At 41.4% G+C, this 17,600-nt stretch overlaps 1 protein-coding gene across 3 annotated transcripts in view; it reads left to right on the top strand.

Moving 5' to 3' along the window:
* Positions 1 to 6,138: 6,138 nt before the first annotated feature.
* Positions 6,139 to 17,600, top strand: part of LOC144526082 (neuropilin-2-like) — a 106,498-nt gene continuing 95,036 nt past the window's right edge. For 2 of the 3 annotated variants that reach the window (XM_078263291.1, XM_078263288.1), the window contains exon 1: positions 6,142 to 7,291. In XM_078263291.1, coding sequence (XP_078119417.1) covers positions 7,216 to 7,291 — 76 coding nt within the window. In that variant the 5' untranslated portion in view covers positions 6,142 to 7,215. Of the gene's footprint in view, positions 7,292 to 17,600 lie in introns of all 3 variants that reach the window. The other variant, XM_078263290.1, reaches the window with a different exon arrangement.

The following is a 17,600-nucleotide window of genomic DNA, read 5'->3' as shown; positions in this document are numbered from 1 at the left end:
TCTGCTCCAGCAGTAAATGAGTGTGTCAGTGCAGCCCATGTTAACTGTTGACACGCTAATTTACTGTGGCTTCCCGTAAGACCTGCTCAGTAATATGGCTTATTGATGAGGCCACAGGGAGTGTGTATGTGTGTTGTGTGTGTGTTTCCATTGCCGAGTGTTTTCAGTGCTTGTGTACCCACACCGTAGATGAAATATCTGCTGCACTACAGATAAATATGGCCAGTCCATGGGTGATGTATGCAAACATAAATATTTACTCTCTGTGCGTGAATGTGTCTGTTCGTGAGACACTTTGATAGCTGTGGGTCAGGTGAAGAGTGAATGTTTTTATTTTGTCGTTGTATAGGGGGTTTGCTATTAAGTAGAATATTGTTTTTCCAATGATTAGACATGTCTAACTCTGCATTTGCTCTAAGTTTATGACACTAGGAGAGAAGAGGAAACATGATTTGTGAGCTGGGAGAGATCTTGAACAGGAAATTGGACAGTGGTGAAAAACTGGACGGAATACAGCCACAGCAACATCCCTGGAGTCTGGAGGTGCCAACAGGTTGACACTACACACACTTATGTGCAGGTTAAAAAAAAAAAAAATGAATATACAGAAGAGAGCTTCCAACTATGCACTCAGAAAGACATCTTTTAACTCTCCAGCATGCAGACACATACACAAACATTTATTCCTAGGCACACACGCATATGCGCAGAAGTGAGGAGAGGTTGATGAATGCAGAGCCATTGGTCCCTCTGAGATCACTACATTCTCTATGTGCCATTAACCTCAAAGATGAATTGGGGGAGGAAAGAGGCAGTAAAGTGGTAATCAGGAGGATCGGGAGAAAGCTCTGCAGACTGGTAACATCTTGGTGATTACTTTGGATGTCCTAACATTACTGAGCCTCATTGCAGCCTGAATTGATGCATGCACATACAGACACACACATTCACACATGCACTTTGTTAACATCAAAACAAAGTGTACAGCATGGAGTATTTTGATATTATTTTGTAGTGTTCTAAAGGTGTTAAAAACGGTCAACAAAACACCAACAAGTCCTCCAAAACATGCAACGATATAGGTTGTTTATTTCTTCCCTCTAATACGACCCACAGGAGCGTTTTCCATAACGGTCGCGGTTTTGCATGTCAACGTAAAATGATTGACATTTGTTACGTTACTTCACTTCCGGTTACGCTTATAAGTAAGTAAGCAAGTACCTTGGCGCATTGCTATTATGATGGCGGATTGGTAACGTAATATTTGTATTTGTAATCTTTTGCTTTTGTTTGTGTGCTGCTGCGCTTCCCTGTGTGTGTGTAACAAGCGTAGTGTGTGTGTAACAAGCGTAGTGTGCGCTTGAAATATGAAATAATGAAATAAAATGCTAATGAAATGCTGCGCTATTGACTTTAGACCAGGTTTTTGTTGGTCAATGGCGCGATCACTTCCCGCTGCCTCAAGATAGCAATACGCCAAGAATTCACCTGAACACACCTCCCTGTAAGACCAGCACGCCCATGAGCGCAAAGATGGGCGCAGGTACATTTGCTATTTAAACGACGCGGGCGCTGGATGGGAAATTGACAACTGCGTCAGTCTTAAACTAGCAAAGACACTTGCGTCAGGCTTTGTGCTGCACTGTGCCGGGTGCATGATAGAGCCCTCTGTCTGTTTACTTCTTGCTTGCTTCCGTCATAATTACTACAGCCACTAGAGGGCGTTGCCACTATAAACGGAAATATGACTCGTAATTGCTACTTGAACAAACGACTTATGTACGCCATTCTCAGGGGAGGACCGTCTCCAAAATACAGAAACCATATTTGCAGAGGGCAGCACAAGTTGCAAATATGTTAATGATTTTATTATGTCACATTTCATTTTAATTTTATCCCTAGCTGGCTGCTGAACCATCATTTCATATGCCTGACATTATAATTACAGGAATCCTTAGAAACTGATATTGTGGTAAACAAGGGGAAAGCAAGCAGTGACTTCCTGCAAAGACTCCTCGTGTTTAAAATAACACCGCTTCTATTTGTGAAGATTTGATTGGAGGTTACTTGCAATATAAGTTCAAAGTGGATCTTAGATTTGAAGGTTTTTTTCTACAGTAGTTTTTAAGTTGATTTTCAATTTAGTATCAACATGTTTTTTTTAGAATTGGGTCAAATAGAGGATCTTACTGGTTTGTGGTGTGTTTCCAATGGCCTGGGCTGACCTTATTTCGAGGGGCTTTTAGAGGAGATTTGCTTTGGGGAGACCTTCACAAAAACACTGATATTGCTGATTTAGTTTTTTTTTCGTTTCAAAAAAGAAAAACAGGTTTATGCGTGGGGGGTCTCAAGTCTCAAGGCAGTTGGTCTGCATCGCTTAACTCCCCAAAGTGAATCCCACGTGGCCCCTGGAGGGACAGAGAGGGGGAAAAGGGAGCGGAGAATGGCAATGTGTGGAGAGAAGAGAGAAAAGGAAAGGAAATGAAAAGAAGGACAAAAAATGGGTAAAACAAAACAAAAGAAACAAAATAAAAAAGTATGAGTGAACAAGGAAGGGAAACTTATGAATGAAGAGATGGCAAAATGACAGATACACAGAGATAGTGTCGAAAAAACAAGAAAGTAATGAAATGAAAGAAATGAATGCATAAAATGATTCATCAAATCAACAGAACCAGAGAGAGTGATAGAGGATGCAGTGTGTTGGCAAGGTGTGGACAGAGCCAGTAGTGCTTGTCGTCAGGCCAGCAGACAAGTTCTTCCCCTGACGCAGCACAAGGATCACCTTACCCTCTACTGCTTTCACAGCTCTGTTGCAACACGCACTTGAATACGTTTTCATATGAAAGCATTTGTGTTTTACTTTTTCCCATTCAATGACTAAACCCAGTAGTGTCAGGTAAGAAATAAACTTGAAGAAATAAAACTTCTAGCTGTTAGTAGTAAGACTGCCGATCAGGAGATGACTATACAACCTATGAGTATAATATCAGCTTCATAATCTGGCAAAACGCATCACTGTAATGCCAAGTTAAGATGTTTGAAAAGAGTGGCATCACATAAACATAGCCCTACAAATTCATCTTAACATGCTATGACATAAGAACTCTGCAGGTAGTTTCCAGTCAGATAGAAACACTGTCTGTGAGCACAAGCAGCAATTCTGTCCATTTCCCTAAAATGGATTCTCAGTTGTGACTTCTGGGAATCCCAGTCCACTGCTTGGCAAGCAGAAAAAGGTGTCATGGATTAGCATATCCTAGTTTCACAACATACTGTTGCAAGTTATACGAAAGAATGTGTGAAGGGAAAGTCCAGAAGGCATGGTCCATGTGGGTTGGTGTGAATTCAGAATGACTCTCAGAGGTTACGGCTGACTCTTCCTGTCCAAAGTCTCTCTGCCAACTTGTGGATACTAAGATTTAACGTACTTTTTTTTTTTTTTTGCATTCAGCGTGCTCTGTTCCCATGTGAAAGCAAAACTTGAACTACAATCTTACGCTATTTTAATTATTTCACTTCTCTTAAACACTGAATGCCTCTCTGTGGAGTCAAAGAACGTAAACATGTTAATCTTTAAACACCACTACAAAAACTTATGTTACAAAAAGGCTGTTTTTCATTCCTAAAAGTTTGACGATTTCAAGGTCCTATATTGTAAAAAGTGAGACTTCCATACAGTTAAAGTATCAACACGCTCAATCCACAGAGAAATGCACACAGCCCTTATTCAGAAACGGTGAGTTTAAATGAGCTGTCAGGATTTCCGTACGGTTGTTATGTCACAACTACGTATACTATATTGAAAGTGCCATTACAGTCATTCCCCGGCTTCAATGACGTTGCAGAGAGGCTAAGAGTGCAGTTGTGGAAGACCCGGAAACATTGAGCAATCAGAGCAAACTGGGCTTTTTCTGGAGGAGGGCTTAAAAAGAGACAGACACTAAAACGGAGCATTTCAGACAGAGGGTGAATACATTTATATTCAGACAGACCGTATAAGAAAAATAATGTGGTTTTTTGAACATCAAAGCATGTAAACATGTTCTAGTAGAAACCCAAAATACAAGTATGAACCAGAAAATGAGCATAATATGGGACAACAGTGCCAACAGTGCCAGCAGCAATTTGCTGTTCAACATCTCAGATAGATTACTCACAGAGTGGTGCGTCTACCTGATCTCTGTTGGTCAAAATGAGACATTTCTAACAGCTTGGTGGAATGTTATATTGATATTAGCATGTGATTGCTCTATGCTCTCATCACTTGACAGATTCCAGTGGGCCAGGGTGGGTTTAGTTTCAGTAGAAAGACACAGGACGAGGGGAGCAAGCGGGGTAAGAGGGACAGGTTACAGGGGTCACACGACTAGAGGGACCCAAGGAATGAGTGACTGTTACTCTCTCTCTCTCTTACACTCACCCAGACATGTCATGGAAAAAGAACTTAATATCTTCAGACCTCCAGAGATGTTAGGAAACATCTGAGTGACAGTTTGATGGTGTGTATCTGCGCCTGTGTGTCACTGTCCTGAACTGAGACCAGTGAATCACCTGCCTACTGGTAATTGTAGGCATGTTACAGTAAAAGTAAAACTGATCAGGACATGAGATTATAGCTCATTAAGCTTCCTTCCTTCCTCCCTCGGTCAGGACTGTGATTATGAAAATAAGTAATCACATGTTGCTGTTCCCTTGTTTTACAGAAACTTGTGTCAGAAAAGTTCAAGGGGCTGTAAATAATTGTCACATGATGTAAAAAAAGAAGAAGAAAAAAAGCCTGTGCAATCGTGTGACTTTCTTGTCATGAAAGAAAAAGAGGTTTGAAAGGGATTTCCTTCCCACGAGATAACTCAGTACACAACGTGATTTTAACTGAGCGGTCAATGGGGAGTTCAGCTGTGTCATTATGGCCTATATGTGTGTGCATCTGTGTGTGAATGTGTGCAGGGTGTGTCATGGGAAGGCACTGCGAGAGCCATGGTTTGGTTAGTTTTTTAGACCACAAGCTTTGGTGTCGTACAGGCCCTAAAACACACCTCCCACTGACATCCTCCCTGTATTATACTAGTGAGAGAGAGTGAGAGGGAGAGAAGGAACCAGAAAAGAAAGAGAGGGAAATACTAGTTTTAGACAGCAAGTGGACAGAAATTCAGCCAAGTTAAATGCATTTTTCCCATGAGATTATCCCCCCTGGCTATTTGCCATTTAATCCCGATGGTGTGTGTGTGTGTGTGTGTGTGTGTGTGTGTGTGTGTGTGTGTGTGTGTGTGTGTGTGTGTGTGTGTGTGTGTGTGTGTGTGTCAGTATTGTATTGCTGTCGGTATCTTCCTTCCCTTATTTAGATTCTGTTTGCTACTGACCCATGTGCCCTTGGTTAACAGCTTTTCCCCCCTGTCCTGCAGATAAGTGTGTGTGTGTGTGTGTGTGTGTGTGTGTGTGTGTGTGTGTGTGTGTGTGTGTGTGTGTGTGTGTGTGAATATTTGCATCCAAGAGCTCAACCATCATTACCACAATGGCTGCTCTGCATGACAAGTAAATCTGTCTTTTTCACAGAAAAGAAAATGATGTTGTTAGTTAATCAAAGACCATTAGTAAAGCATTTTTGGTAATTGATGACAAAGTCACTCATTAGATTCCGTTCCATTTTCATTAGTTAGTATACAGTACATGGTCAGTGTTTCCGCCATAATGCTGTAAAGCAGCACCCGGTTCCTTTGAAAGCTCCCAGCACTACTACAAAGCTCATAAAGCTGTGCTGTGGGTCGCCCTGTTTTCTGCCTTTCTTCTTTCCACCTCCCTCTAGTCTATATAATACTAGAAACCGAAAGAAAGGTGCGGGAAGAATAGGGAGAGAGAGAGAGAGAGAGAGAGAGAGAGAGAGAGAGAGAGAGAGAGAGAGAGAGAGAGAGACGAAATAAAAGAGGAAAGGATGGAATATCTAAAAAAGAGAAAGGAAATAAAGCGGAGGGGATGGAAGAACGACTGGGAGAAAATTGGTATGGGCCTACATGAATCAGAGGGACAGATAGAGAGGGTGAGGCAAAAAGAGAGAGAGAGAGAGAGAGAGAGAGAGAGAGAGAGAGAGAGAGAGAGAGAAGAGAGTGAGAGGGGGATGAAACTGCTCTTTAATCAGTGAGGGGCTATATGGAGGCGGGCCGAGGTGCCTACTGTAATCCGATACACGCTCGCGCGCACGGCGTGCACGCACACCGAGACAGGGGACTGAGTGAGCAGTCCTGCTCACTGTCACAAACCCGGCGGAGATCGGAGGGGAAGGAGCGCACTGAGCGAGAGAACGAGAGAGAGACTGCGAGAGAGAGAGACATATCTTGAGCGTCAAGGAGAGAGAGAGAGAGAGAGAGAGAGAGAGAGAGCGAGAGAGAGGGGAAGGAGCGGGGATAGAAGAGAGTGTCAGCGAAGAAAAGCACAGTTTGCAGGAGGAGAGCGGAGAGGCTGCACGTTTATTTGCTCCCGATCAGTTTTACGCACGAACGCTGGAGCCGCCTCTTCCAGGAGATCTTGTGTTATCTTTTGCGCAAGAACGGACTGTTATAGGGGCAGTATATTAAGAGGATCGTCGATGGGGAAATGTTTTTTTCTTTTTAAATCATATGTCCTTTTACCAAGCAAATGCGCAACTGGGAATAAGAACCAGAGCAAAAGATTTTTGGATATTTTATCGAGACGAAGAGGAAACACTTTGTTCATGTTATGCCAAACTTAATAGTCCTCGGCAAATATTTCTGTTGGTCCGTGGTGGTTTTAACCAGTGATTTCTACTTTGTTTGAAATTTATGATTTTGACTGTCAACAGTGTCAGTGAGGTTTATATTGCCACGCGCGTTGTGACTGACTGGGAAACGGTGCTGCCGACTGTGTGCACAGCAATGGATTCTGAGGCTTTAAATATGTGTTTAGAGTAGATATTGCGCAGATTTCAGATCCTTCAGATCTTTAAAAGAAGAAGCACACGTGGACAAAGCTCGTACAAATAGTGCACAAACTTTGCGATATTCTTGGAGAGCCCAGTGAACGCAACCCGGCATTTGTGTTGAATGTTGGCCACTACTTGTGTTGCGCCTCAAAGAAAAAGAGAACTGTGAAAAAGGAGAGGAAAGGTGGACTTTGGACTGCAGCGTTATCTCAGATAAACAAAATAAAACCACAGAGGAGGAGAATAGGTGTTTTTTTCTCCACATCCGAGGGAAAAAGATGGATTTATTCATATGGCTTTGTGGATGTTTACTGGCTTTTCTCTCGCCTTCAGCAGTCAAAGCAGAGGAAGGAGGTAAGTTTGACACTTTTGCAGCCTGCTCAAATCACAGTCACACGTAGGTGTTAAATGGAAATTTAACCGCTTTTTTGAGAGAACATGTTCCCAATCCACATCACTCAAGTATGTAGTCTATTAAACACATTAGAGATGGGGTGTTTCGGTATTCAAACGTGGTGTTCCCACGTCAAGCCAGAATGCGTAATGAAAAAATTACATTTTAGGGACAGCAAAATCATTACGCATTTTTCCATTACGCCTTTACCTCCTTATACATAATGCGTTGAAAACCACAGTGTCGAGGGACACTGATTAGTCCACAGTAGGAAGGAGATAAGCTACAGGATGTCCAGTTTTCTTTTAACGCAGCATTGCCTCATATCGCGGTCGGCACCAGAGGTGGAAAAGTAAAATGAAATAAAAGTATGTAAACGACTTGTAATGAGTCATCATCGTGAACTAAATCAGTTGTTTGTTTTTTTCTCTAACACAAGCCTTAATTAATTTTGCATCAGGGTTAATGCTTGATATCGCCCGTTTCTATCCGGACAACTTTGTAATAGATAAACGGTAGTATTCTCATTAACGGCAACGTTTTCATCGCCCCACTCCACTGCTGGTTTCACTCCGTCCTATAATAACTGAGGCATGCTGGCTTGGTATCAATATTGATTTTTGTCTTCTTGAAAAACATCTTAAACATGCTGTGTACATTTAAAATCTGCAGCTTAATCAATGAATGCTCTCAGGAGAGCCGTTCAGTAATGAAAAATCACTATAATGTTTCCATAGTATTCCTACCGGGACTAATGCCTGTGCCAGCTTTGGTCAGTAGGTAGCTTGCTCAGTAGAGTTCATATCGCGCTTGTTGTAGTTTGTCTCGTGCGGTGCCACGATGATGAAGTCTAATAACATTCCTTGAAAGATTTTTACCTCGATGCTTGCAGCTTCGTGCAACGGGGCACCCCTTTTTAAATGTTATTGCCGGTTATGTGAAGAGGTGGCAGTGAGTGTGACCGGGCTCCTGTCTCCGTCTATCGGAGGCCAGCACCGGCGCTCCACACTCACGGAGGTCCGAAGCTGCGGACGTCTTGCACTTCCCCAGTCCGTGCGCACCGATGGGGTTTGTGACTGCATTCTGATGTGATAAACGGTGCGATTTACACTCGATTAAAGGTGGCAAGGCAAAAAGGGTACGCTCATTGGTCTGGTCTGATGAGTTAAACGTAGGTCTTTGTACGTTTTTTTGTTATGCGTAGGCTATAAACAAATTCTAAGCAAAGGGCGAAAACTAGAAAACTCTTTAAAGCACCGATCTTCTCTGCTGCACAGAATGGAGAAGTTTTAGTTGGTTAAAACAAACCCCCATGTCGTGAATCACCGGTTGTTTTATAAACCAAATGAGCTTTAAGAAAATATCATTTATAGCCCACACGATTTCACAGTGATCACCTTCATGGATTTAGAAGCAACAAACAAAAACAGTTTTTTCCCCCTCAGTGTCTCTGGTTTCTAATAGCTATCTATGAAGAAGAAAAAAAAAAAGACAGAGGACTTGGGAGAATAATTTTTTTTAAACTCACCTCAAGGCCCACTTTCTGCTTTGAGATACATTTGTGTGTACACAATTGACAAAAGAGGTTTGTTGGTTGAGTTGAGAAAGTGGAAGCTGTGGGGAAGTTGGTTGCATTCTAGGTTTTATTGATTTAGGGCTTATTCAGGAGGCTAGCTGGGGCTTTTGCAGGTCTCATGACTTGGATTGAGTGGCCCTTCTGCCAAATGTTGTTTTGGAAAATAACAGCATACAGAGAGCACAGTGGAGGCATTCTTTACATCACACTTCACCTCTCATCTGAGAAGATACAGTATGTGCCCTGCCACTGCAAACAGATGATATGGGTGATGTCACCTCTAAGTGCTTAGGTTATCATAAATAACTGATAACTGCTGAGATTGTAAAATCTATAGTATTTCAGAGACGACCCTATCCAGACAAATGACAACTGGTCATTTGATGGTTGGATTAACATCTAAAAGTTGATGTAGGAAGTATAGAGTCAGGATCTTGTGAAAAGCACACATTTGAAGAGAAGTTGTGCTATTCAGGGGTAAATGCACAAAGAGTTTGACTTCGACATCACGAGACCGGGTTTCTCTTCTGCCTCCTAGCAGTAGTCATCATCGCTTTTTTTAACCATGACCACAATCTTTCCCCGTAACAAAGTAGTTCCGCTTTAACCCATTACTACCACTACCTTAAGCTCCCTTTTGAGATCTCTCTGCTGGTACTTCGAGAACCACTGGAGCACACACACACACACACACACACACACACACACACACACACACACACACACACACACACACACACACACACACACACACACACACACATGCTCAGCACTAGGCTATGCATGAAGCTTCCTCAGCAGTAAACTTTTACAGATGCCTCTGCTCTGCTGTCTCCGGAGAGATGAGCAAGAAAAGCATAGTGAGACTAAGAAGTGTGTATATATATATAAAGAGAGAGAGAGAGAGAGAGGGGCAGGAGGGTGGGATGGAAGTACAGGGGGAGGAAGTTACAGAGACAGAAACAGGCAGAGGGAAGCTGCAAAAAGAAGTGAACGAAACGGAAGAATGATTTTTAGCCCTGCTGTTTGATCCTGTTTCTTCATTCCATTTGATCGCAGCTGTGCCTGCAAGGGAGATAAACGGACATAATTGGCCACTCAAGACCAGCTGTCTGCCTCTATAGTGTCTCTGCTGAAATATGCTGTATGATGAAACAGGCTCACTGTGATGCACAGTGAGAGAAGTAAGCTGACAGTGGGGTGACTTCCCACAGGTACGCAGTAAGGACTGGTTTTTGAGACTGTTTTTGACAGCTATAACCAATCCAATGGGATTTTTAAAAGTCAGAAACAGAGGAGAAGATATTTCTTGTCCAGCTTTTAGGGTGAAAAAGTAAAACAGCTCCACCTACACAGAGGGAAATAACGTTGTGGCATCACTCACTAATTCTGCAAATGAATGTATTTTGGTTGTGCATGCATACAACTAGACTTTTGTACTCCATGTATCCTAACTGTGACTGGATTTCCTAATGCATTAGTTATTTTCTAGCCCTGAGCTTTTGCCCCACATCTAACACAACCTGGCGCTGTGTTGCCCCGTGGGGGTCAGCTTGTAATAATTAAATGTTACATTGGTGGAGGTCATAATGCCTTCTATGCTTCAATTGGCCATCAATAAAACAAACCATCCATGTCATTTGTTCACACAATGGGGTTATACCCTGTTTTAGCTCACTACATAATGAATCGACTCACTGACTTTAACACAGTCGTATTGTGTAATTACTTTGCTTTAGAAACATAAAGTTATTAGCCGAAAATATTACAGATATTGTATTCTATGAATATGAATTTAACTGTTACTGTTTGTTTTCCATGGATAATTACTCAGTGCATATGAACATTGGCAAGCGTACTTTAACAAGGCTAGAAATACATCAGTGTATAATGGCAAGTCAAACAGAGTAGAAAAGAGCGAGTCAGTGAATGCTTAATATTAGGAGCAAAATATATTGCAGCCGACTATAAAAAAAAGGGGCAATTAGTGCCTCTGAAATCAGCTCATCCATACATGTTTGTCTCTGTATTTCCCATATCTTCTCATCATTTTCTATGATTGTTTTTTTTCCCATTGAGTCGTTCTTTATTACTGCTGTATTATCAGATGTGTTTGGATGATTCGCTGCTACAGAAGGCCAGGGAAATCTTTATCAATATGGCTTGCAAACTTCAATCCCAGTAAAGCACACTGAAACAATGAAAGAGAAAGTGAGCAGCAGCGATGGAGAGTAGGAGTAAGGGATGGAGAGAACAAGGAATCGTGAGCATTTGTTAGTGCTAAAAGAGAGGGAAAAGGTGAAGCAGGAGAGGGAGAGAGCATGAGAGGGCATTAGTGAAATAAGAGGAAAGCAGCAGAGTGTGAAGCAGTAGTTGAGTGGAGCCACCTGCAGTAAACCAAACTAGATTTATCCCTCTCCTCTGTCGAGCACAGGAGGGTTTCTGGCCAAGGTAAAGCATATCATTAATAAATACTCTGATTATAATATAGGCAAAATATATAATTTCTAATTTCTAAATGATTATCTTGAGAATGAAATTACATTATAGTTAAAATTGTGATTTAGCTTCTTTTTCAGCTTTCACTCACGTATTAGAGGCCATTATATTGAAACCATAAAACAAACCAGGCAGCTTTGTTCTCAAAGAGGTCATGCCATTTAGTAGCTGACTCAAATTAAAGTCCCTCTTCTGTGATGGTTGGATTTAAATCTTTATATGTGACAACTGTGAGTATGCTTAGCTGTGGTAGGTGACACTTTGCTGAAGACTGTTTTCAAAACTGATTTCATTTTAATTATCCTGCAAGGTAGCAGGTGTTTTCCACCAGGTTTCAGGTTTAAGGGTTATCCTCATTCATCTAGTGATTTGCACTGCCGTGTTCTTCCATTTCCTTTTGTCTTTTAAAGGTCCCATGGCATGACAATTTCACTTCATGAGGTTTTTTAACATTAATATGAGTTCCCCCAGCCTGTCTATGGTCCCCCAGTGGCTAGAAACGGCGATGGGCGTAAACCGAGCCCTGGGTATCCTGCTCTGCCTTTGAGAAAATGAAAGCTCAGATCGGCCGATCTGGAATCTGCCCCTTATGATGTCATAAGGGGAAAGGTTACCTCCCCTTTCCTACAATATTAGGGGACCACTAAGGCCTATATAAAAGAGACTTCAGATACAGTATTAGGAGACCACTAAGGCCTATATAAAAGAGACTTCAGATACAGTATTAGGGGACCACTAAGGCCTATATAAAAGAGACTTCAGATACAGTATTAGGGGACCACTAAGGCCTATATAAAAGAGACTTCAGATACAGTATTAGGGGACCACTAAGGCCTATATAAAAGAGACTTCAGATACAGTATTAGGGGACCACTAAGGCCTATATAAAAGCATCCAAAAAGCAGCATGTCATAAGACCTTTAAGGTAATTTCTTTCAAGAAAATACATTTAAATAAGCCATACAACTTTAAAAAGAAAAAAAAAAGAAAATTGGGAATCAAATGAGAGGACATTAGTCTTCCCATCATTAGAATAATAGTGGTTGAACGCCAGAGCAGCTGGTCCACTGACATCAACAAGCAATTTAATGTAACTTATTTTGCAGTGATCGAATAAACATTAGGCAAATTAATCTTCGGCACGGTCTCTCTCTCTCTCGCCCTCTCTCTTTCGTCTGTAAAAGGGAAAGGACAATTAGTAGGTCCAGCAGGATTTTCTAATTACAGTTATCATGTCATTAGTAAACTGTTAGTATTGTCTTCATTGGCCATTGGTAATGACTGGAGTAATTACAGAGGAAGGGGAGATCAGTGCGTGAGTGTGTGTGTGTGTGTGTGTGTGTGTGTGTGTGTGTGTGTGTGTGTGTGTGTGTGTGTGTGTGTGTGTGTGTGTGTGTGTGTGTGTGTGGGGTGTGTGTGTGTGTTCTTGTATTTGTACACTTGTGAAGAACCAATGTCCTCAAGGGGAAGGGGAGATCATGGACATACTCCAAATGAGGACATTTTGCCTGTCCTCACTTCTTTTATAACCTTCACCCACACAGAAAAACGTTTTTGTGTGTAAGCTAAGCCTTCTGCGTCCTCAGTAGTCCCTCCAGAGCAGTGCTGTGTGAGGCCACAGGTTGTTTTCCTTCTTCTCTCTCCCTTCACGCTGAATCATCCTGTTGTTTTTCCACTTTTCGTGTCACTTCACCTCTCCTTTAATAGCGCGCTCTGTCTCCTTCACCACACCTTCCCCGTCAGTGTTTTCCCTCGCTCCGATTAAGAAACCTCCCTCACCTTTCTTTTGCCCCACTTTTCACGGTGGGAAATCTTTTTATACTCTTTCATCCACTTTTTTACTATTCTCTCTGACTCTGTCAATCTATGTTTTCTCACCATTGTTCTCTCTGCCTGGAAAGGAATGAACCTCAACTGTTGTAAATCCATTCACATGGTGTGTTAGAGTGGCTTTATTCATACAAATCTTAAAAGGCTTATGTATAGCACTAAGTAGGCTGCTTTTACTATTTTTTATACAATCGATTCAAGGAATATACACAATTTAAGTTCCACTGATCAACACACATTAGGAAACATTTGTTAATTAAAACCTGAAGATGCAGCTAGGATTGTGTTTGGATGCAACATTATGCAACATTACTTTTTTGAGCTAGAAGAAGATTCTGAGGAAGACATTCCCAAACAAGTTGTCCCAAACAGGGTGCCAGGAACCTACTGTACCAGCACCTGTGTTTATTTAACCTTCATTCATATAGAGTGGATAGAGAATACAGGTTCTTTTACAGCAAGGCCCTGTTAACTGATGAAGCAGGAACATACAGAGTTGTAAACTACATACAGCATAGCACTTGACCTCATGTTCGATGGTATGATTAAAGGTAAACTTGAATGCTTAAACACAATGTCAACTGAAGTTAATAAGGAAGATATAGTATCATGGGGGCCTTCATTCGGAAGCATATTACATTCACCATAGAAAATAAAATTTAGACACCTTATCTCGTAATTATGAGATCCTGATCTCATAATTTTGAGAAAAGATCTCGTAATTACAAGAAAATAACTCATAATTTTGAGCGATCTCGTAAATTTGAGAAAAGATCTCGTAATTATGAGATCATTTTAAACACCTGGAAGGCGGCATATCTAGCTAGTTGTCAGTAGGCCACTGCTCAGTGATCAACTGTACCACCGAGAGGTAACATTAAATTCAGCTGGGTTAAGTTAGCGTGATACTTCTTATGTAACTTTATAGATAGTATTAGTTAATGGACATATTTGTTCAACTGATCCTGCAGAAACACTACGGTGTCCAACAGATCAGAATGGGCTTTCCGCCGGAGCAACCGCAAAGTCCTGAGGTGCCTGTGCAAAGTCGACAAACTGATAACAATCCCATCTATAGTACTTAAAGACATTAGCATCTCCCAATGTCTCAAACCCAAACCAAAATAAAAACGGATTAAACTAAACAGTTGAGACGTGTGTTGTAATTAATCAACTGTAATACCTAGTGTGACCAGCGGAGGGTGTCTAGGTATATGACCATGGTGTATGTTGGTATTAAGGGAGACGAAGAAGAGTAGCTACAAGCTAGGTTTTGGTGATGATGTTGGTTCGTACATTAAAGTTTGAGCACAAGCTCATTGTGGATTAAAAACCATGTCTCATCTTTAAGACACAAACAACACATGACGTAGGCCTATTTGCTTCCATGGCATCAGCTAGCCTGAAAGCTTCACACAAGAGAGCTGTTTTCTGTTGTGAAAATGCATTCATGTCATAATTACGAGATCTTTTCTCAAAATTACGAGATCAGGATCTCGTAATTATGAGATAAGGTGTCAACATTTTTTTTCTATGGTGAATGTAATACACTTCCGTACCTTCATGCTCTACAGGACATCAAAAACAGATAGTAATGCAGGGGCCTTTTTAAGGCTCCTGTGATTATAGTTGATAGTGAAAGACTGTCCTCCCAAGAACAATAACAGAATCAACCGTTTCAGGGAGTGCCCCAAGATGACATACGTTTACACTCAAGTCCCAAAGCCCAAAGTTATAGAGGTCAGGCCGTAGGGTTGTCACGTCATAAAACAGATTTATCTTTCAACAGTGATTTGTGACGGTTTTGAAAGGCATAGACTGACAGACAACATATTTTGAAGTGTAATTTGGAGGACTGGTTGGATAGTGTACCTGAATGGTGCATAGTCTACACACATTTCTATTTATTCTGATTACCACAAATCATTTATCACAGTTAGCTGTACAATTTAAATATGATTTGTATTTTGTGTAATGTTGTGTAATGTCTGAGTGTGTAATGTGATGTCGTAAATTGTATTGTCCCACGACAGATTGCAGGACCCCAGGAAAAATAGCATTTAGCTTATGCTGAAGCTAATGGGCATCCAAATAAAACAAACAAACAGTAAAGTTGTGGACATCGAGGATAGTAGTCCACTTTGGCTGATCAGCCATGGGAGCATGAGTTGTCCCAAACCAATTAATTTAACCTACAATGCTTCTTCTCTTGTCATACTTGGACATTATATCTATTTTTTCCTGTTACACTGTTCTTTGTTGTCCCCTTTCTCACACTGTTCTCCTTCAGTTAGCTTTCCACTTACTGTTATTGATCTAAAATCTTTCTCTGTACATCTTCTTTTGTCCACTGTCATATTCTCTCTCCACTCACTGAAGCCCCCATAGATCAGGCAGTGTCTTTGCTCCTGAGTTAAGAAGCCTGTTTTCATGTCAGTTCTTTTTCCGTATCACATACTATCACTCAGACCCTTTGTAGTCCTCCGCCATCTCTCTCTGTTTTACAAACACACACACACACACACACACACACACACACACACACACACACACACACACACACACACACACACACACACACACACACACACACACACACACACACACACACACACACACACACACACACACACACACACACACACACACACACACACACACACACACACTATTTTCTCTCTGTAGTTTTCCACTGTGGCTTAATGCAGGGCACCTGGAGAAAAGCACTACCCCACCTGTTTGTGTGTCTGTGTGTGTGCGAGAGTTGTTTTTTCTGTCCAGTGAGCTTTCCTGAGCTGCTGACTTTCTCTTTTCAGATGATGAGAGACAGATGTTCTGGCATTATGCTCTCGTTCTCTCTTTCGTCCTGATCCGCCTCTTTCTTCTTTTCTTTCTCTCTTTGTCTGTCCATTCCTGAGCTTTCCCAGGTTTCAATGACTAAAAGCTCCTTGGTTCTGATCCAAAGAAGACATTTCAGCCTGTTATTTTCAGTGTTTCTCATATTCCCAGAGTCACACAAAAGCTTTTGGCTACAAATGCATCTGTATTTCTACCGTTTAAGGTGACAGTGCCGGAAATGTTTTGGGAGTGGTTTATGATGCTTGTGCCAAGCCATCCTACCGAAAATGCATTGTAAACAGTAACAAATGCATAGAAATCAATGGGGAAATTAGCATTTTCCCCTTCTCAGTCATTGATGCAAATGCTCAGAATATATTTTGAGATTGTTATATTCAGGTTCCGTTTTCCAACAAAAATGAGAATGTGAGACTCACTGTACTGTTTTGAGTATTGGCGCCAGTCATTACAAGTTGATCTGTCAAATAATTTCCCCGCTCCTAACAAGCTCTCTGGTTAGCACGGTGAGACACCCCTTCTCACTTTCATACACAAACACTTACTAAAACCACTAATGCTTTCATTTTGGGCTCTGGTCAACGGAAATAAATACGGAACATGGTCCAATAGCAATGTCCTCACAGATCACAAAATCGATTGCAACAGGCTGAAAAGTGTCTCTTTAGTCAAATCAAACTCCCTACTCAAAGGGAAAATTAATCTGTATGAGAGCTTAGAAACAAGGTCAGAAAACGTGCATTTGGGCCAACAAACAAGAATTAAGTTCAATTTTTTCAAAGCAGCTCCTTGTGTAAGTATGTGTGTTTTTTTCTACATGTCAGGACTTAGTGCGACAGTTTGTGTGCCCCTCTGTGCGCATGTTTCTGTGCATGTAAGTTTTTATCACATTTATGTATGGGTGCATCTGTGTGTGTTAAGGTATGCACATGTGGGGAAAAGTTGCTGAATAGGTGTTATCAGGATGCAATACTAAACGCAGCAGAGAGACATAAATAATGCAGTAACCTGTCTTATATTCCTGCTTGGCTGCTTAGCACCGTTTACTGCTGCTTATTTCATGTGTGTGTGTGTATGTATGTGTGTGGTCTGAATTCAGTGATTTCTAAGCCATGGGAGGATAAGTGATGTTCAGCGGTTTGTTTGTGAATATGTGGTCTAAATACAACCTCTCCCTAAAGATCACACATGCTGATGTGGTTGAGAGAATAGTTGTCTTATGTGAAGTCCGTGGTCAAGAGGAGGGAAGTGTTTGTGTCTTCTGTGACAAACTGAGACAGGGAACATGGAGATGTGTGTACGTGGATATTCTGTTTCATCATATGTTGCTATTGTCTTATAAACTTTACGTACCGACTCACCACAGACTAGGGCAGAGTCCAGCGTGATGCTAGAGGGTTTTGGTTTATTACAATTTTAATGTTATTACTGCAGGTTTGGTCATCATTTCATCATTGGTTATGATAACATTTGTATTCACCGACAATTAGTTGAGATCTGGGAACGCA

Source organism: Sander vitreus, chromosome 11 (assembly GCF_031162955.1).
Source record: "Sander vitreus isolate 19-12246 chromosome 11, sanVit1, whole genome shotgun sequence".
NCBI lineage: Eukaryota > Metazoa > Chordata > Actinopteri > Perciformes > Percidae > Sander > Sander vitreus.
Note: the sequence above shows the minus strand (reverse complement) of the source record. Positions and strands in the feature narration are given on the sequence as shown.